Source organism: Citrus clementina, unplaced genomic scaffold (genome assembly GCF_000493195.1).
Source record: "Citrus clementina cultivar Clemenules unplaced genomic scaffold, Citrus_clementina_v1.0 scaffold_3, whole genome shotgun sequence".
NCBI classification, from domain to species: domain Eukaryota; kingdom Viridiplantae; phylum Streptophyta; class Magnoliopsida; order Sapindales; family Rutaceae; genus Citrus; species Citrus x clementina.
The window spans coordinates 1,758,218-1,778,418 of record NW_006262339.1 but is presented as its reverse complement, the minus strand read 5'-3'; the positions used below and the strand labels follow the sequence as shown (position 1 = coordinate 1,778,418).

Here is a 20,201-nt window from a genome sequence, read left to right as displayed (position 1 = left end):
ATTTCAGTTGTCATGGTATCTCCGGTGATTCATCATCCGCCATGTCTCCATAATGAGGTGATTGTATCATTGAAGAGTATGAACCTATGCTGCTGCTTTTAAGTGAAATTCTATCTTCTCTTATTTCTAGTGTTGAAACATTTGAATTGAAAGGCACAATGGCAATACTATGTTTGCCTTTTAAGCAATTTTCTCGGATTCCCCAGTTTCAGGAGCCAGGAAAAGGTCTTTGTTAAACTCGAGAAGAGTCTAGGCGTCTAGCTAAGGACTGAATATTTCCTGAATGCTAGGAATAAATTTCGGCCAATTTTATTGCCGTGAACAAGAAAAACAACTCAAACCCACGATTAATGTGTTCTGCTTTTCATTGATCAGAATGTGGTTCTGATGGTGGAAAATGTTTAAAGAACAGTGATGCGCTCTTTTATTATTGCTGTGTTTCCAGCGCTAAATTTCTATTGAAAAAGAAATATCCCCATCATTTTCCTTCAAGATGAAACGCCGGGTCACAATTTCTTTCTGAAAAGCAAATAAGAGAAATGTTGCCATCACTTAGCGTGGTCAAGGCATCGTCTGGTGAAGACCACCTGTGTGTGAGCGAGCTGCTTGTTGGATCTTTTGCTTTTGGAGTCCAAGCCATGAACTTCATGGTTCCTTCCTTCGCTTATGAAGTACGAACCACTTGGTGCATCCTTGGGTTGCTGGGTCGGGTCGGGTCAGGTCAGCTGCCCGCCTTGGAAAAATACAAGCATCTATATCAAATTGGTGCCACGTGGAGAGATTATGGTGGTTTGGGCAGTTGAGCTGACCTCTGCTCTTGATTGTATATATATATTTTTTTGGATGCCAGGGATGGTTGGCATGGGCCATGAACCCTGTAGGTGGCGGAGTGGGGCTAGGTTTGCATGTGAGTGCAGGGCAGAAGACTAACAGTGTGAGTTGGCTAGCATCATTGGCGCCCCCTTTATACAAAAAGTTAAATCTTGGAAAGGAGGATAGGGCTCACCAAATAAGCACATTTTAGAAAGCAAAGACTTTCAAAACAAGACCATGTGGTCCCAATCTCCGCTGTTTGTTTGGTCATTATCGTGTTAGGTGGGTCATGTCAAAACAAAAACAATTATGACGTGATTGGATGTGCCCTAATCCCCATTTTATAGTAGTGTTAATGAAATCTATGCGCCATCCTCCAATTTTTAATTTTCACAATCTAACTTTAATTGCAAAATGGTTGTTATTATTGAGGACAAGAGTTGAAGTCCTTATGACTCTGTTTAATATTGTGTTGTGATTACTTTCAAGACATTGCCGTCATGAAAAATGGAGCCTAATTTTTAAAACAGGAGCAAGTCTTTATTCTTTGAAGATGATTTTTGTCCAGCCTTTCAGAGCCTGCATCAAGGTCAAGCAAGAATCATTCTTCAATTGCTAAAAACCCGTTTTAAGTCTTTGACACTAATATAAAATGTGTGTAAATAAAGTATTTAACTTGTAATAAGATGTTAGGTGTGATTCATTGTTTAGTGGCAAAATTTTAATCCAAGTTTAGTGAAAAGAGATCAAAGTATTATAATGACATGTTTGGCACTACGCAGTGGATGGCATTACTAGTGGTCCAGCATTAACTATAAAGAACCTTGTGTTTGGTGAACTTGAATGAGACGCATTGTACCTCATTAATTAAAAGCTTAATGCGGGTTTTCCTGCATAAATAAAATTCGCTAACCAATTAAATCTTAATTTTATATTACCATACGTATCCGTACAATAAAAGATTATAAAGAATTGAACAATAGATTATAAAGAATTGAACAATATGTCATTGCAGAACTAAATTAAAGTTTATCCACATAACTACTAATTAGTGTATTTCTAAGAGGTTAGTAAAAACGTTAATTCAGCACCGAATCTAAATCCTTCTGCGGGTATGTATTAGATTCTTTTTCAAACCCATTTTTTGTTAATCAATTAAAGTTATTTAATTTATTTTAAATATTTATTAAATTAATGTATTTGAATTTTTTTGTTTATAAATTTAAATAATAAAATTTGAAATAATTAATAATATTAAATTATTAATGTAAATAAAAAACATAAAACTTTAAAATATTAATAAGTCTAAATTATATTAATTTGATGTAAAAAATTATTATATATAATACGGTATCGTATGGTGCCAAATATTGTGTAATATTAATCTAATACAATATATTCATTCACACATCAATTGCATTTTGTTATTGTATTCTTCAATTCAAAACACATCTACTTAGTTAGAAAGGTCCATGATTTATAAATCAAGTTAGAAAATCATTCGCTAACAATGTGAGATATTATATAAATGCATCATAATAATTTTTTAAAATTATTTGATATTATTATTTATATTATATAATATCATTATTAACGTTATGCAGACTATTACTAAAATTTATATTTAAATAATTATTGAGATTAATTTATATTAAATTTTATATAATACGAGATATTTACACTATTTATATTTTAAAAAAAAAATTACTTCCACTTAATTACCTGGAGAAAGAATTAAACCCAATACTTTATAGGTGCACTTTATAGGTGCGCAACAATAGATTACTTGAAGGAAATGGACCCCCTTGATGTCAGTACGATGTGATAAGGATGCAACAGTAATTCCACTTGGTTATAAGGTCATATAATGTTACAGATAGCCGTTGCCCATGTGCCTACTCCAAGACGTCACTTTCCCAACGGTCATAAAACGGCCATCTTTTTCTCAGCCTGCCATATTCCTGCCCCACTTTTAATTCTGTGGCCGCGACTCGCATTCCGTTTGAAGAAATTTCCCACTACCTCACCGAGAAAAGCAACGGTTGCTCTTCCCTTAAAATGACCGTTTTACCCTGCAAACTCCTGTGAATAATCCTGAAGCAATTAAGGATATCAATTGTCATCGAGCAAGACTTCTGTGAGCCGGACCGCTAGGGGCAAGTTTGGCATGAACCCAGGGCGGTCCTACTATTTCTCTTTATTCGCAATAAAGCAAGAAACGATTTCTCTTTAATCATAAGAATTTAACAAACACGGTCTACAAACGAGGACCACAAGAATTTGTTCTCATTCTTTATTCGGATTACGTGAAACGGCTAATCAAATGCAAAAAATATTCAAAAGCATAATTAATTTATACGAGTGCTCAAAATTCTTCTTTTTTTTCTATTTTTATTGTGAGAATATAGGATCAGGCTACGGTGCAACAGTGGCACCGTGCCACAGTTGCACCTAAGGGGAATCCGAGAATATATACTTATTTTGGATAATAATGACCGAGTAAGATAATATTGCTGCTAAACACGATTGGTCATTGTATCAACTGTGATAGGAATAATAATAATAGGATATTATTGTTTAAAATGCTTTTTTTAATTTTTTTAACCGTACAAGTAAGAAAATTATAAATTGAATTAACTTTTAAAAATTGGCTAAATATTTTGGGCATTTATTAATGAATTGTCCCAAAAAAAAAAGGGGGGGGGGGGTGGGCGGGCTTAATACTGTTGAAGATAAGACTGAGGGGACAATAAAACAACCAGTACCTATCAACATCTCTCGGCACTTTCCAGAACAATCCTGCAAACCCTGATACAATCTTTAACGACGATACTTCCACATTAATCTAAAGAAAAGAAATCCAATTAAAGCATGCTAATTATTATGATCAAACTAATTAAATAATAGCCAAAAAGAAATAATTTAAAATAAAAATAAAAAGACAGCCAGTTTTGTCGTGTGGCCACATAATGTACTACTGCTTGGCAGTGATACCACTGATCTATAAAACCACCCTTTAATCCTCAACCTTCTCGCTACGCTACATACACAACACAAACACAGCATCTTCTTTGAGAGAATAAGAGAGCGAGAGAGAGGTTCATCATCGTCAATGGAAGGCAAAGAAGAGGATGTTAAGCTAGGAGCTAACAAGTTCTCAGAGAGGCAACCCATTGGGACATCAGCTCAATCAGACAAAGACTACAAGGAGCCACCACCAGCACCTTTGTTTGAGCCTGGTGAGCTCAAGTCATGGTCTTTTTACAGAGCTGGTATTGCAGAGTTCATGGCTACCTTCTTGTTCCTCTACATCACTGTCTTGACTGTCATGGGTGTCTCTAAGTCTAACACCAAGTGCTCCACTGTCGGTATCCAAGGAATTGCTTGGGCCTTTGGTGGCATGATCTTTGCCCTTGTTTACTGCACTGCTGGTATCTCAGGTCAGTTCTAGCTTTGTAAGTTCACTTTTTTCTACATTTTTGAGAGGGGGAAAAAATCAAATCTTTAATGAGTATTAATGCAAACATTATGCAGTTTTTTTTTTTATTGTTTTAAGCATTTTTTTTTTCAAATCTTTTTCTGGTGTTTCTATGCTTCTGCACAAGTAAAACGTAGAATAGCCTTTGCCCATTGGTTTGTCTACTAATCGTTAGATCTGGCTAGTGATTTCTTTGTATGCTTCTTTTATGGACTAAGTTTTGCGACTTTCCTAGTTAAATTTTATACTTATCAACGTCTCTACGTGAAAAAGTTTTAATTTTTACTTTTTAAATTTTTTTTATTTGGGTTCTTTATTGTGTTCGTTTCTTATGGTGGTGATGATGATCAGATCTGTTTGTTCTTTGCTGTTTAAACAACAGGAGGACACATCAACCCAGCAGTGACCTTCGGTCTGCTGCTAGCGAGGAAGCTTTCCCTGACAAGAGCTGTCTTCTACATGGTCATGCAGTGCCTTGGTGCCATCTGTGGTGCTGGTGTTGTCAAGGGATTCGAAGGTTCAAAGAACTACGAGAGGTTGGGTGGTGGAGCCAATGTTGTTGCTCACGGCTACACCAAGGGTGATGGTCTTGGTGCTGAGATTATTGGAACCTTTGTTCTTGTTTACACTGTCTTCTCTGCCACTGATGCCAAGAGAAACGCCAGAGATTCTCATGTCCCTGTAAGCATTCTTTCCCCATGTCATTCTTTATCTTCCTTTCTTCGGTACAAATATTGTTAGACCCTCGGTGTTCAATTTGTTGAATTATTAGTTACATTAGGAATATTGTGTTGTTTGTTTTCTTTTTTTCAATTTTTCTTGTATATAGATAATAGATAATTCTTCTTTATTGAGTGGAATTCTGCTTTAGGCTTACTTTCGAAAATTCTTTTCAGCATTACTTGAATCTATCATCTGGAATCCAATGCTTTGGTTCTGTTTTTTGGTAAATGGTTGATTGGTCAGTTTGGCTGGCGGTGCGGTTGTGTGAAAAAGTAAATTTAGATGGGCTTTTGGGTTGGACTGGGGTGATAAGATCTTACCTTGGATGATGATGCTTGCACGTGATTATTTTGGTCGTTTGTGTGACATGTAAAGTGCTTTTTTATAAGTGCTTTTCTTGTGAGTGCGGTTGATGATTTTGCTTCTCATCTGCTGCACTGTGTATAACTTCACTGCAGATTTTGGCCCCCCTCCCCATTGGATTTGCTGTTTTCTTGGTCCACCTGGCCACCATCCCCATCACAGGAACTGGCATCAACCCAGCTAGGAGTCTTGGAGCTGCCATCATCTTCAACAAAGACCATGCCTGGGATGACCATGTATGATTTTCTTCAATCCCAATTGACATGCTCCTAATTGTATGTAGTTTTTACTGTCTAGCGGATCAAATTCTTAGCACTGTTTTTCCCTTTGAATATAATATTGCAGTGGATCTTCTGGGTTGGACCATTCATTGGAGCTGCACTGGCTGCTGTGTACCACCAGATAGTCATCAGGGCCATTCCCTTCAAGTCCAGGGCTTAAGAGAGTTCGCTGATGGACCTTTTTTTTTTTAATTTGTATCTTCTTTGTCGTGTCTTTTTGTTTATGTGCATTTGGTGTTTAACTGTTTAAGATGTTAATTAATTGTGTGTGTAAATTATCTAGCTTTGCTGTATTTTTTTTTTAAGCTTTTGATTGGAGGATTCTTTTTTTAGTCTTTACTATTATTCTGTTATTATCTTCAGATTATTACAGTCGATTCTGCTGGAAGGGTTCTTATTGTGAGTATTCATTGAAACATTTGAAGTTAGGAAATATGCTTAGTTTCACCACCCAATCTTGCAGCATATTGTTTGATAAAAATCCTTGGAAGCCCTAATATAATTGCTTGCTTCATATTGTTGTTGAACACCGTAATGCCGACGCTTCGATGTCTCTCAGAATGTTCGCACTATATTCTTCACTGGTTGTGCGGACTTGGAACTTTAGCATTTATGAAAATGAACGATAAGGAAAATAAGAAATTAAAACCTCTCTGAAAAGGGGCGAAAAGAAGAAACGAAAAAAGATACTTAAGAATTCTGTAAAGTGCGTCCATCCCATTAAATGCATAAGCATAACTTCTTCTCCGGGTTGTTTCATCAAGAGTTTACGCCCATTTGATGGACTAATGAGATGTTTAAGAGTCATAAAGGTGTGTAGACTTAGAATTCATTTCTTATTTGATGGACTAATGGACTGATGACCATTTCGTGGATAATAAGTGCGTCGCCACCGCCATCACTTACTTCTTTACCATTAATTCATAATTTCCACCAACATACGGTGAGTTTAAAATATTGAGTTTTGTAAAATTTTATGAACAAATGATGGGTTTTACGGTAATTGGTGATATTGATTTTCATTTTGTGTGATAATCTAAGATTTGAGATTCAAATAGGAGTTAATATTTGGTTCCAACGGTGAATGAAATTTAAAAAAAAAAAAAAAGAGAGATATATGAAAATGAGAAGGTTACCTTTGAGAGCTTGAGGGAGAAGATAAATTTATTTTTTAATTAGTTTTATTTTTGAAATGAATGATATTTATTGAAAAGTGAAGGTTGACAAGATAAATTAAGGAGCCAAATATCGTCTTTCTTTTCAAGTTGAACTCAATCCAACTTGTGTTGGTTAAGTTAGGTTGAAAATCTATAACCTAAATTTTTAAGAGCTCAGATATTAATGTTCAATAATCGATTCAGTTTGATTTTGCTCAAAAATTAAACCGAATCGAACCCGATCTGTTCAAGAAATTATGAACCAAATATGAATTGAACTTAGTAATGAAACTGAACTAAATTATTTTGTTTCAATTTGGTTCAATTCAGTTTTATATGATTCAGTTCATGTAATTTAATATTTTTCTTTAATTTTAGCCAAAATTTCCATAATTTTCATCTAAATTTGAGTTTTTTAATTTAATTCAATTATAATCACTAACTATTCATATTTTATGTAAAATTACTAATAAAAAATGTTATTGTGTGTGTGTTAACAATTTTCTTTTCTTTTTTTCATTTTAACATAGTATCGACTGGTTTTCGGTTAGTAAGAACCAAATGGTTCAAAAAATGTCAACCAATTAATTTTTTGGTGGAATTGAATCAAACCGAATTGGCATATTTCGAATGAGGAATGCGAATTAGAATAAGTTGTTTACTTTATCTGTTGGAATTAGAATTGGAATGAATTGTATTACTATTGATGTGTTTATTTTGCTTTGGAATTTGAATGAATTATTTTAATTTATTAAAATACCCTTAGTTTATTATTACCATTATTTCATTATTTATTATAGAATTATAATTTATTATTAATAAAATTATTGTTAATAATAATTAAAATAGTTATAATAATAATAATAATTATTATTTTTCTCTTTTGTTTTTATTATTATTTTCTCTCTCTGTTTGTTTTTTCACCTTTTTTTCCTTTTTTTTTCTCTCTCTTGCAAATTCTTCTTCGTTACTTTTTCTTCTCCTTTTCTCCTTTAGTTTTTATTATCTATTTTTCTCTTCTTTATCGTTTCTTCTCCTCCTCCATATATTCTCCATCTTCAAACTCATTTTTTCTTTTTATCTTAGTTTTCGTTACTTCATCTCATTTATTTATTTTTTTTCATTTTTCTCTTATTTATTGTTTCTTCTTCTTCTCCATCTATTCCTCATCTTGAAATGAAACTGACAGTGTCACATGATGAACAACGATGCGATTTCAATCGATGACTGGTGCAAGATCGGTGACAAACAATGAAATCAAGTGGTGGGCTCTCGTTTGTAGGTGAGAGCGATGAGATAGGTCGACTGCTTAGATTAGAGATTTCTGTTTTTTTTTTTTTTTAATTTATATTTTTATATGGCATAAGGGTATTTTTGGAAAATAAAAAGTGAATGAGGACATTTTCGTCATGGGGAGGGGAATGGGTTTCTAATACTCGCCACTGGATTCAGAATCTGGGTATTCATTCCTTAGTGCTGTGTGGGATTCATACATTTCGTTCCCATTCCCATCTTTAATTTAACAAGTAAACATGTTTTTTATTATGATTCCTCTATTTCGATTCCCATTCTAGAAATGTAAACACACTATTAATTTATACTTCCTTATTAAATTCTTATGTTGTTCATAAGCGGCTTGAAACAACTAGGCAACCTAGGCAGTTGCCTAGAGCTTGCTATATATGAAAGTCTCACATTTGTATTAGACAATTATTTTGTATACAAAAGGGGAAAGTGAATTTGAAGGTTATTATTATTTTGTAATTATCTTTTCTTTAATAAATTATCAAATTCCTACAAATTGTATTTAATTTAATACTTCATAGTTTTAATTCCTACAAAACCTTTAAACTAATAGTTTCAATTCTAGAAAATCTCTATTTTATTGTTAGAATTAGTATGTTATAATTAAAAAGTTATATATTCTTTTTGAACCGCTATAAAAGGCTCACATTTTGTTAATTATTCATTAAATTTTTTCCTCTAACAACACAAGACCCGATATGCTCTTGGTGCTTTTGAGAGAAAAAAAAAAAAAAAGAAGAAGAAGAAAAAATAAACAAACATGCTTCCTCTACTTTCCACTCAAGGAAAAAAAAATTAGATAGTTTTCTCTATTATTAATGGTTATTAATCATTATTCAAATCCTCAAACAATTAAATATAAAAAGTTAGTTATGATTTCATCTCAAATTCTTGATTTTACCTTTTTATTGTTCTCTTAAATAGGTGTGTTATTTACTTGTTCTTATTTCTTTTTCAATTATTATTATTATTATGATGATGTAGCCTTTTTATTTATTTTGAAATAAATCTGTATCAGAAAACTTAAAAAAATAGAAAACTAGAAAAATTAGTTTAATCTAATAAAAGACTAGTCAAAAGGATGTAATTTGAGTGAAGAATTGGTAAGTGAAAATGTTATAATTGAATTTAAAGTTCACACATTAGCAGCAGTAGATTAGAAAATTTTATTTAATATTTTTACATTTACAGATGTTGGAATAATTGATTTTATAATATAATTATTATTATTATTTTTTTTGGCCTCAAATTTTAGGATGACCTAATTAAAATCATTTGTCTGAGGCCCCAAATATGGTTGACCTGACCCTTCTATTGTTCAAACCACAATACCAATATGGATTCTATTGCTAAGAAATTCGAGGTTAAAACAAGTTATATAAAAATACTGGAATCTCAACCGATCCAAGTAGATATAAGCATTCTAATGAATTCTTGCTGCTCACACAATCTCTATGCCTTCTATTGCATGTTCAATTCAGTCGATAAAAGGAAATAAAGGAAACCCTTTCTTCTTATCTCTTTATGTGCTTGGGTTTCAGTTATTGTCATTTGGTCTCGACTCTCTTGTAATTTGTAGTGGCTATTACAATATAGAAAGTATGAATTCATGGCGTGCCAATAAGTTTATTTTCTGCTCATCTCTAGTATAGTTTTATCTCTGTCTAATGAAATGTCATCTTGACTTGAACAATAGCACGAGCTTTTGTATGAACACAAGAGGATCTTTAAGAGAATTTTAAAAGGTGGCAATAGTTGCACTCGTTTTTAATAGGTCATTGGGTTAAGAAAACTTAACCCACAACACTCAACCCAACCTATTAATTTTAATTTGTTAGTACATTAACATTTTCAATTATCTCAATAGATAACTCATCATAATCCTAATACTAATTATTTCACATATATTTGATTTTACAGTGTTTCAATAATTTTTTTATATGCTCTATTATGTAGTTGATAATGATAAGCTACTATTAATTAAATTATTTTTCAAATAAATAAATAAATTTACTTTTAACCCTCGACGTGCAACCAAACCATAAAATTTTCTAATTCCAAATTTAAATTTAGATTGGGTTGCTTATTATACTCACCCCAATTTTTTATTTTTGTTATGTCTATTAATACACTCTTATTGATGAACGTCAAACTTAAAACCCGAGTTTTAAAGAGGTCACTCTTTACCATCGAAATTTGATCTTTTTACAACCTAAATTTCAAACACAAGAATTATTTACTTATTTTCACTATCCACTCTCACTCCGTGTATTTAAAAAATTTTGTTCTCTTATATAATTTTATGAGTAATGATACAGCCACAAACTCTTGTACAAATTTATTTTGTACAAACTGATGTGACATGATAAGATTGGTTGAATTAAAAATTACTTAGTCCACATGATTTATTTTTATTAATTTATATTTTCATTCAACCAATGAATTAATGCCACGTCAGTTTGTACAAAATAAGTTTGTACAAGAGTTTGTGGCTGTATCATTACTCTAATTTTATTGGCCCATGTTTTATCATCTTCGAAAATTTAGTTGAAGGCCCTCAAAAGTGGTCAATTTTGTAATATAAAAAAAATTCCTATCAGTATTAGTTTAAGATTTCTAAGTTAAATTAAATCTTTGGTTTACGTAATCTCAATCTTAAAATAATGGGGCAATGAGGTTATCATAATCAGCCTAGACTTTTATTTGAAGATGGAGTATAAAAAATGAAACGGCGTGCGTTTTATTTATTATCAAAATTTTGGGAAGGTATAATTGTAGTTTGATCCTTATCAATCATAAAATTCTCTCGTACTTTAATTTTCAAATTCGTGCTGTCACCTTTGATGGCATACTTTCATCATTACTATAGATTTACAAATCTATCCAAGTGGGCTATATATATATATATATATCTTATGTTTCAATGAGAAAAATTGTGTCAAGTTATTCGATCAATACACCTTATTTCAGTCTAATTGTCAACCAATACCTTCTATATTTTAATTATCACTGTAGTGAAAGATTTCAACCTCATTACGTATGTTGTGGGTGTAATAATTTTTCTTGATGAGTCAAGTTTTTGACACCCCTTTAGAATTCTTATAACAATTCTTTTGAAGTTATTTCTTAAAATGCTTTATTTTAATTTGTAAATACAACCCGATATGTTAAAATTAACCATCATTTAATAAAATTTCAACCTAAAAGATTTTTTTTAAAATTTTTATTAATAAAACACATACAAATCCTAAAATCACAAATAATTTTCTTTATATTATATAATTTCTATTTCCATAACTTTAACTTCAAATTCTTATATATATATATATATATATATATATATGAGGTGGATGTAAAAAGACTAATTTATTTAAGTGTTAACTGAATTTTCATTTAAAGAAATGGATAAAATCATCCTTGGTTACTTAAGTAATTTTATTTACAAGTGGGTTTTATAAGAAATTTTGATCGCGTCACAAGGCCTACTATTTTTTTTTATTTGAGAATAGGTCTTTTCTTTTTTGGAGTAAGTTTTTGGATTGAGTTTCAAATAGATTATAATAAAATTAAACTTCAAATGAGTAATTTTTTTATATAAAAATATTAATATTAGCGCTCTCTATCTACCATCTATGTAATATTTGTATGTAAAAATAGTGAGTAACAGCATTCAATAACCAAATATTAAAAATACATATACCTATAAATAAGCAGAAAATTCATCAACCCTAAATTTATTTTATTTTGGAAGTCCTTTTCAATTCACAAATGACTCACAAGTGTAAGGGTTAAAAACCCAAAAAATTACAACAAACAAGCCATCGCCTTGCAAAAACTAAAAATCAGTGTGACAAAAAAGAAATAATCCACTAAAAGGCATCTTTAGCCTACCTCAAGAGGACAAAATGGGGAAAAAAAAAAAAAACAATTGCGTAAAGCAAAATGGGATAATTGATATAAATGGAAGACAATATATATTTGAGTAAAGTTGCCGTCAAAAGAAATAGTAATAAAAAATAATGATTCCATGCATCGCGGACCACCGTAACCTTTGTCCGCGCGCTCTCGCTCGTTGACGAAAATGTAGTTTAGGACATCGTAAGCGTCAAACACACGGTTCTGATTCCACGTAACATGTTATAAGTTACAATCATACATCATACATCACACATCTCACATCTCACGAGCGGGTCTACCCATTTTTCAATAATTAATGATTAATCCACTTGATATTAATTAATTAAATCTCTGATTACAATTAACGCTTAAGACAAGATTACAACTATCTTATTCTCTTAAAATTAAAAAAATTCAAATAAAAAACATGCACAATCTCTCTCTCTCTAAAAGTTTATATCTTTCTCTCCCCTCATTTCCTCCACTTTGGATTTTGGTCTGTGCCTGAGCCTTTTCAGTTTCTCTTTGTTTTGGAGACTGAGACTTACACTTGTACGCTGTGAGTAATGATTTGGGTTTTGCTTCGTTTTTATTCTTGTTTTTGTTTATTTTGTTATCTTGAATGTCAGTTATGAGCTGCAAAATTGGTAACTTTACTGTATTTGCTGGTAATTTTTGTGATTTTGTGAGTTTTAATGAGCTCATGAGCTGGTGGAGAATGAGTTTGAAGAGGGTTATTCGAGTTTTATTGCTTTAATTAAGATTAATTTTGCATTTCCAGTTATTTGATTTTGTTTTTAAGGTGATTGTAAGACTTCGACTTTGGTTTAGTTATTACCGTCGTGTTGAGTTTTGTGTTTTTAAGTTAGATATATGAATGGATGAGTTTATAGATCCACGCTGAAAGAGTGTGTTATGTGTTATTGAGCTTTGAGCATCTTGTGTTCCAATATGGGATATAATGTGAGTCTAAAGCGGGGATCTCACTTGTTTTCTTATGCTGATACATTATATGTCCCTTTTTTTAATATATAGTCATTCCTACTATGTTTTAGAGTTTATGAAAATTGGTTTGTTTTGGGTAGGATGTCTAATTGAGAAGTGATGGGTAGTGGGGCACTGATGAAAGCAGCTTCATTTGTTCGTGTTGTTGAACTGCATGTTCAAAATGTGTTTGGATAAAAGAAAAGTTCTTGTTGCATGCATATCTGCTTTGTGCCTGGATCCTATTATGGTTTGGAGGCCTGAGACAATTGGCTTGTACCATGAATTTGAAGTTTGCTGGTCATATAATACGAAGATTGTGTGTGTGCATAGGTAGAAATTTTTCTATATGAATTCCCTTGCTATTTTCTGCCTTGACAAGATCTTTTAAATGTGATATTTTGTTCTTTTAAATGTGCTATTTTGTTCATTCATTGAAATATTTCTGGTGTAGGTTAATAGTAAAGCATGAGTTAGTGCTCTTTGCAGTTTCTTTCTGGTCACCATCATTATCTGGTTGGCATTCCGGGACCTGATTTCATTAATAGGCTTCTGATTTTCAAGATTGGTCGTTATGTTGGCATACATGTTATATTTTATTTATGTAATTTAGTAGGGAACTTTAAGTTGGAATTTTTCTGTACTTCATTCATTTTTGTTACATAAATATGCCTTCATGGTGGGGGAAGTCTTCATCTAAAGAAGAAAAGAAGAAAGTGACCAAGGAAAGTTTTATTGATGCAATACACCGCAAATTTAAGATTGGATCTGATGAAAGTAGATCAGGAGGTACTCGAAGAAGTCGTAATGACACTGTTTCAGAAAGAGGATCTTTATCCCGTCTGCCGTCAAGATCACCATCACCCTCTACACATGTATCACGCTGTCAAAGTTTTGCAGAAAGGTCTCGTGCCCAACCACTTCCATTGCCTGGGGTGCACCTTGCTACCCTCGGACGCACTGAGTCTGCAATTAGTGCATCAACAAAACCAAGATTTGACAGAGGTTCCAAGCCTATGATTTTGCCCCTTCCAACGCCTGGATGTGTCCCTGATAGGCTGGATACTATTGATGCTGAGGGAGATTTAGCAACCGCTTCTGTTTCTAGTGACAGCTCCACAGACAGTGATGACCCGTCTGACTCTCGTCTTCTTACTCCCCTCACATCTGATTATGAAAATGGAAATAAATCTGCTGTGACCAGCCCTACAAGGTAAGTTTTCCATCTCTGCCAATGAAATTCGTGTTGGTGTTCTTCAGGATGATATCTCCATTCCTCTCACACTCACTCACTTACACACATTGAATTGCCTTCCTCTCTCTGAACCTTGTTTCATCTCTGACATATATATATATATATATATATATATTTTGACCTTTTCTGAAGCATGATGGAAAAGGCGAAGTATCCTGTTATAAATCAGAAGAGCTCTGGAGAGACTATAAAGCCAGCTAATCTTTTGATCAATAATCATATTCTGTCTGCCTCACTAAAGAAAAGGCATTTGAGCTCTCACGTGCAAAAATTGCAAATCCCTCCTCCTGGTGCTTTCTGTAGTGCTCCAGACAGCTCAATATCTAGTCCTTCTAGAAGTCCAATGAGAGCCTTTGGTCAGGAGCAAGTTCTGAATGCTGGTCTCTGGACCGGGAAGCCTTATTCTGATATAGCTTTATTAGGGTCTGGACATTGTTCTAGTCCAGGTTCTGGTCATAATTCTGGGCATAACTCAGTTGGTGGGGATATGTCGGGCCAGCTATTTTGGCCGCATAGCAGGTGTAGCCCGGAGTGTTCTCCAATACCTAGCCCCAGAATGACCAGCCCTGGTCCCAGTTCCAGAATACACAGTGGTGCTGTCACACCTTTGCATCCACGAGCTGGAGGGGGAGTTAGTGAGTCACCTAGTAGCCGACCTGATGATGTAAAACAACAAAGTCATCGATTGCCCCTTCCTCCCCTAACTATCTCTAATACTTGTCCATTTTCTCCCTCATATTCAACTGCGACATCTCCATCAGTCCCCCGAAGTCCAGGTAGAGTAGAGAATCCAACAAGTCCTGGTTCACGCTGGAAGAAAGGACGACTTCTTGGGAGAGGCACATTTGGACACGTGTATCTTGGTTTTAACAGGTAAGGAGGTGTATACGCAACTTCCATTATCATTTTATGTTTCTACTCCATTTTTATACTGAATTCTAAACTCTGCATCTATGAATATTTATACTTTCCTGTCGCAGCTCTATTGCTGCAGGAATACATGAATTCGAAGAGCAGTTGCAATTTTTTATTATTAGGCTTCTAGGCATCATGTAATTGTCTTTGCCATAGAATTTTAGGTTGGACGTCCATGATTCAAAATGATCCTACCCTTGTGATTGTTAATGCTTCATACTCGAAGTTATCTATTATTTGTCTTGCATAATTTTTTCTTAGGTTCCCCCCCCCCCCTTCTTCCTTTTTAATTTGATTTATCTTACTTTTGGCCCATAGTGAAAGCGGGGAAATGTGTGCAATGAAAGAGGTTACTCTGTTTTCAGATGATGCAAAGTCGAAGGAAAGTGCACAGCAACTGGGCCAAGTAAGTTATTATGATTATTTTTCTTTCTTTCTTTTTTTAATTAGAATTTATCAGTCTTATATAGCTTATATACTTTCTAAAATAAGGGTTTATCATTATTGATGGTATCTGACAGGAAATTGCACTGCTAAGTCGCTTAAGACATCCGAATATAGTGCGTTATTATGGATCTGAAACTGTAAGTTCTTTTTGCTCTTTGTTGTTATTTTTCACCACATGACAAGCTTACTGCTGTCAATTTTGAGCGTGTGAAATGATAAGTGATCTGTGATTGTTCTTCCAAACTGCCATGGCATAAGTGGATCACCTTTGTACTCTCAATGATTTCCCCATGTATATTTTTATGTATGTATTTAAATGTGCTTTACAAGTTGGGGGTATTTGGTAGTCCCACAACATAAGATTTAGATCAAACACCTTGTATCAACCTAACCCAATTAAGCTCTTTATTTCTTGAACAGTTAGATGACAAGCTTTATATCTACTTGGAATATGTTTCTGGTGGTTCCATCTATAAAATTCTTCAAGATTATGGACAGCTTGGTGAAAGTGCTATTCGCAGTTACACACAACAAATTTTATCTGGGCTTGAATATTTACATGCTAAAAATACTGTCCATAGGTGAGTCCATTTGTTTATATTTGTTGTTTAGTTACATTAGAAACAACAATCATCAGATGTCAGCTTCTTGAGTCCTTCTTCCTCTAAATTTTATTGTGCTTATGCGTGAGTTTTAATCCTGTTTAGAGACATCAAAGGAGCAAATATATTGGTTGATCCAAGTGGCCGTGTGAAATTGGCAGATTTTGGGATGGCAAAGCATGTAAGATTTTCTTCTGATATTCATAGTGTATGTTTCAGAATCAACAGCTATAAACATTCACTGTTATGCTACTATAATTTGTCAAGAGTAGTTGACAGTGAGTTTGGGTAATCAGTTAAAAAGACATAATAATAATAATAATTAACAAATAAATAAATAATAAGAAAAAAAAAATCTAGTAGATACCAGTAGGTTAATTTTCCTAGAATAGAACAATTAGAAGTTTGCTTGATATAATTGCGTGATAGGAACCTATTTTTAAGTCAAACTTGAATGAGTTATCTGTGCAAACATGAGGTTGTTTTCTGATATAGTTTACCAAAAATATTTGCAGATCACTGGGCAGTCTTGTCCATTATCGTTCAAAGGAAGCCCTTATTGGATGGCACCTGAGGTCAGCATTATTATATTATCGTACCTTAGTGTCAACAGTCTTTTTTTAAGCTTTCTGGTAACAATTTTTTATTTATTTAATTGATTTATTCAGGTCATAAAGAATTCAAATGGTTGTAATCTTGCTGTTGATATATGGAGCCTTGGGTGTACAGTGATAGAGATGGCTACTACAAAACCACCTTGGAGCCAATATGAAGGGGTTAGTAAAATTTTAATTCAACTGGACTAGCTTTTCTTCTATTTTGTATAATTTGTATGCTGCTAATAGTTATCGTGGAGGTAGTGTTTGCATGCTGAAAATGTGAATGGTTTCTCCTGTTCTTTGTCTAGCATTTAGAATGATATTATTTCCTGTGCCTCTTTAAAGGTTCCTGCTATGTTCAAGATCGGAAACAGTAAGGAACTTCCTGCAATTCCTGATCATCTTTCAGATGAAGGAAAGGACTTTGTGAGGAAGTGTTTACAGCGGAACCCATTACATCGTCCTACGGCAGCTCAGCTCTTAGAGCACCCTTTTGTTGGAAATGCTGCCCCATTGGAGAGACCCATTTTGAGTGCTGAGCCTTCAGAAACAAAACCTACATTAACCGTTGCAATGAGAATACTGGTAACCTGAATATTCAGCCATCATGTTATGCATTTGATCTGCTCATTATGAAATTGAAAAGATTGTTGATTATTCCCTGCATGCATACATACATACATACATACATACATACATACATACATATATAGTAATTAGTAATTTTCTAATAAAAGATCCTTTACTTTATTAAAACAAGGGATATGCGTGTGTGTATGAGGAATTTTACAATAAGGGAATCCTTACTTTATTAAAGTAGGGACAAGCTAAAAGGTTAAAAAAATACACATCCCGATGTAGTGTATTTTTGCCTGTAATATATTGAAACTGTGTTATTGTTATTTTTTATTTTTTGCAGAATTACTCTCTCTATATATTTTCTGTAATAGTAGGCTGTTTTAGCCTTTTAGTTTTTGTTAATTACTGGCTTTGTGGCTCATGCTTTTCTCACTCTGCTAGGGCATGGGACTAGCAAGAACTGTTTCAGGCTTTGACCTGGAAGGGGTGCCAAACTTTCAGTCTAGGGGTCTGAAAACTGGTTCAGCAAGGTTGTTCTCTCTCTCCTTCTCAGTCTTCCATGATAAATATAAGGATACATAGATGATGACATTTATCGTTTAGTCCTCTGAATCTTTCCCTGTTCAATTTCTTCTCCACTCCAGTGATGCACATACTCCCAGAAACGTATCATGCCCTGTTTCTCCCATTGGGAGTCCTCTTTTACATCCAAGGTCACCACAGCATACCAGCGGATGGGTATCTCCCTCTCCAATTTCTAGTCCTCATACTGCATCTGGTTCATCCACTCCTATCACTGGTGGAAGTGGCGCTATCCCTTTTCATCACCCAATGCCTCCATCAACCTATTTACACGAAGGCATTGGAGTGGCCCCAAGGTCCCAAAACAGTTTCCACTCTAGTTCCAGCAACCTGTATCAAGATCCCGACCTCTTTCGAGGAATGTCACAAGCCTCTCATGTTTTCAGGGAAATAATTTCATCAGACAGGAGTGCCCTTGCAAACCAATTTGGACGGCCTGGCCCTGGGGACCTCAGGGAGTTCTATGATGGGCAGCCAGTATTGGCAGATGATGAGTCTCAGCAGCTCTCCAAGGATCATGGGAAGTCAAACCTTCCTCTGGACTTGAATCCAGGCCTGCCAATGCTTGGTCGTACTAACAGAATATAGTCCTTGAATCCTTGATGATTACTTAGCATTTAAATTTGTGCCTGATGCTCAAGGTTGGTTTTGTCATCAAAATCATGCCAGAGAATATTTACAAGGAGACAATTCAAAGAGTTGGGTCTCCCGGAAGCTTGAACTGCAGAAGACTACAATATACTTTTGGTGGCCTTGGTGTTCTCAATCTAATTGTGTGCAATAATCAAAACATACCATAGGATTTAGAGGCTGGATAATGTGCCAGACTCGCAAATTACTGCAAAGGGTAGTGATCAAAGCATTCTTTTTCTAGATGTATATTTCACCTTCACTGTTAATTTGGCATAATCTTTGTGTCAACTTCAGTGACTCAATACAGAACAGTTGCGGGAAATATGAAATCACCAAGAAGGATTGTGGACACTTCTTCACTTCAGCTGTTCTTACAGTGTAAGAAAATTTTCCTTTGTAAAGAACTGTATATTTCAACTACACGAAAAACAAAGGAGTTAGAATTAAAACTGTTATTACCGTTTCGGACTCTAGGGTTTTCCTTGTACCTCAACTGTTTGGGTTGAAGGACGATGTGGTGGTGGTTAAAAAAATTATTGTACAGATGACTGGCTGGAAGCTAAGTCAAGAAAGTCCGGGTTTTTGTGAAAGTGGCAGAATCTGCCGCTGCCCAACTGAGGTCTTTAACATTTTGCTTCTGTATCGGGTTGAAAGCAAAGCAGCACCCACAGCTTGTTAGAGAAGTGCTACTGATATTGCTGTAATTTAATTCGTGCATGCATTGCATCAAATTAAAAAAATCTATTTAACTTGCACTCATTAATTCTTCCTGACAATAATTGGGGTTGTGTGGTTTCGATGTGCTGTATTGGTCAATATTGTATTAATTCTATTTTAGGACATGCAATATTAACCTTAGATTAAGATAGGATGGGTTAATTGTTTATGCTCATATCTTTAACTAATAAGACCTAATAAGATAAATGAAGGATACACATCTAATAACATGTTATATTTAATTAGGATAAAACAATATAAATGTTAATCGTGGCCAAACTTAAATCTTACAATATAGAAAATAAGTTTTTCTAATTTAATTATACGTTGAAATATTCCACATATATAAAGAGACTACCACTTAAAGGTGTGGAAGATAATATCCTCTAAGTCTTTTGTTTTCTTTTTTTCTCTTATTATCTATTTGTCATCGTGGCACTTACTTTCGATCTCTAACTTAAACAACTGTAGGTCTATGCTGGTAACAATAGTGATGCAGGATTCCAACCACTAATCTCCTCACTCTCAACAATAGCAATACTAAGGACATCAATCTCTTTCAAAGCCTGTTTCCCAAGTAAAACAACTTTATATTTACACTTCCTATGTGGCCAAATTTTTGCAGCAACATTAATAATTAACAATAAATTCTAGAAGATAATGTCGTTGAAGATATTACTTTATGAACTCGGGAAAAAAAATGTTGTTAACTGAAGATCAATTCACGGCAATAAGAACGAACAGTGGTTTAAAGAAAGTTTAATGACAAATACTGTTAATGCCGAACCTCCAGGTTTCCATGGAAGTCACTAATCACATATCAAAATCATAGCAACTCTCTTTCGTACTGTTATTATTTTGACAATTTTCA

At 33.9% G+C, this 20,201-nt stretch overlaps 2 protein-coding genes across 3 annotated transcripts; both read left to right on the top strand.

The window, feature by feature from the left end:
- Positions 1-3,819: 3,819 nt before the first annotated feature.
- LOC18048648 (probable aquaporin PIP1-2) lies at positions 3,820-6,093 on the top strand. The gene is made up of 4 exons (XM_006439466.2): positions 3,820-4,253; positions 4,674-4,972; positions 5,473-5,613; positions 5,723-6,093. The coding sequence occupies exons 1-4, from the start codon at positions 3,926-3,928 to the stop codon at positions 5,816-5,818; spliced, it is 864 nt and encodes a 287-aa protein (XP_006439529.1). The 5' UTR covers positions 3,820-3,925; the 3' UTR covers positions 5,819-6,093.
- Positions 6,094-12,433: 6,340 nt separating this feature from the next.
- LOC18048647 (mitogen-activated protein kinase kinase kinase YODA) lies at positions 12,434-19,376 on the top strand. 2 transcript variants are annotated; one of them, XM_006439465.2, is made up of 12 exons: positions 12,434-12,576; positions 13,456-14,214; positions 14,389-15,129; positions 15,490-15,577; positions 15,693-15,755; positions 16,039-16,199; positions 16,326-16,401; positions 16,736-16,795; positions 16,889-16,996; positions 17,165-17,404; positions 17,840-17,928; positions 18,043-19,376. In XM_006439465.2, exons 2-12 carry the CDS (start codon positions 13,670-13,672, stop codon positions 18,566-18,568), a joined length of 2,697 nt encoding a protein of 898 aa, XP_006439528.1. In that variant the 5' UTR covers positions 12,434-12,576; positions 13,456-13,669; the 3' UTR covers positions 18,569-19,376. The 2 variants fall into 2 exon arrangements, with proteins under 2 accessions (XP_006439528.1, XP_024043817.1); XM_024188049.1 differs by lacking the exons at positions 16,039-16,199; positions 16,326-16,401.
- The last annotated feature ends 825 nt before the right edge of the window (positions 19,377-20,201 follow it).

Coding starts and splice junctions, on each gene's coding strand:
- LOC18048647 (XM_006439465.2), top strand. CDS start 13,670: ATGCCTTCATGGTGGGGGAAGTCTTCATCTAAAGAAGAAAAGAAGAAA. Junction 15,756..16,038: donor GTTATTATGGATCTGAAACT/GTAAGTTCTTTT, acceptor TTTCTTGAACAG/TTAGATGACAAGCTTTATAT. Junction 17,929..18,042: donor CTGAAAACTGGTTCAGCAAG/GTTGTTCTCTCT, acceptor TCTCCACTCCAG/TGATGCACATACTCCCAGAA.
- LOC18048648 (XM_006439466.2), top strand. CDS start 3,926: ATGGAAGGCAAAGAAGAGGATGTTAAGCTAGGAGCTAACAAGTTCTCA. Junction 4,973..5,472: donor CCAGAGATTCTCATGTCCCT/GTAAGCATTCTT, acceptor ACTTCACTGCAG/ATTTTGGCCCCCCTCCCCAT. Junction 5,614..5,722: donor ACCATGCCTGGGATGACCAT/GTATGATTTTCT, acceptor ATAATATTGCAG/TGGATCTTCTGGGTTGGACC.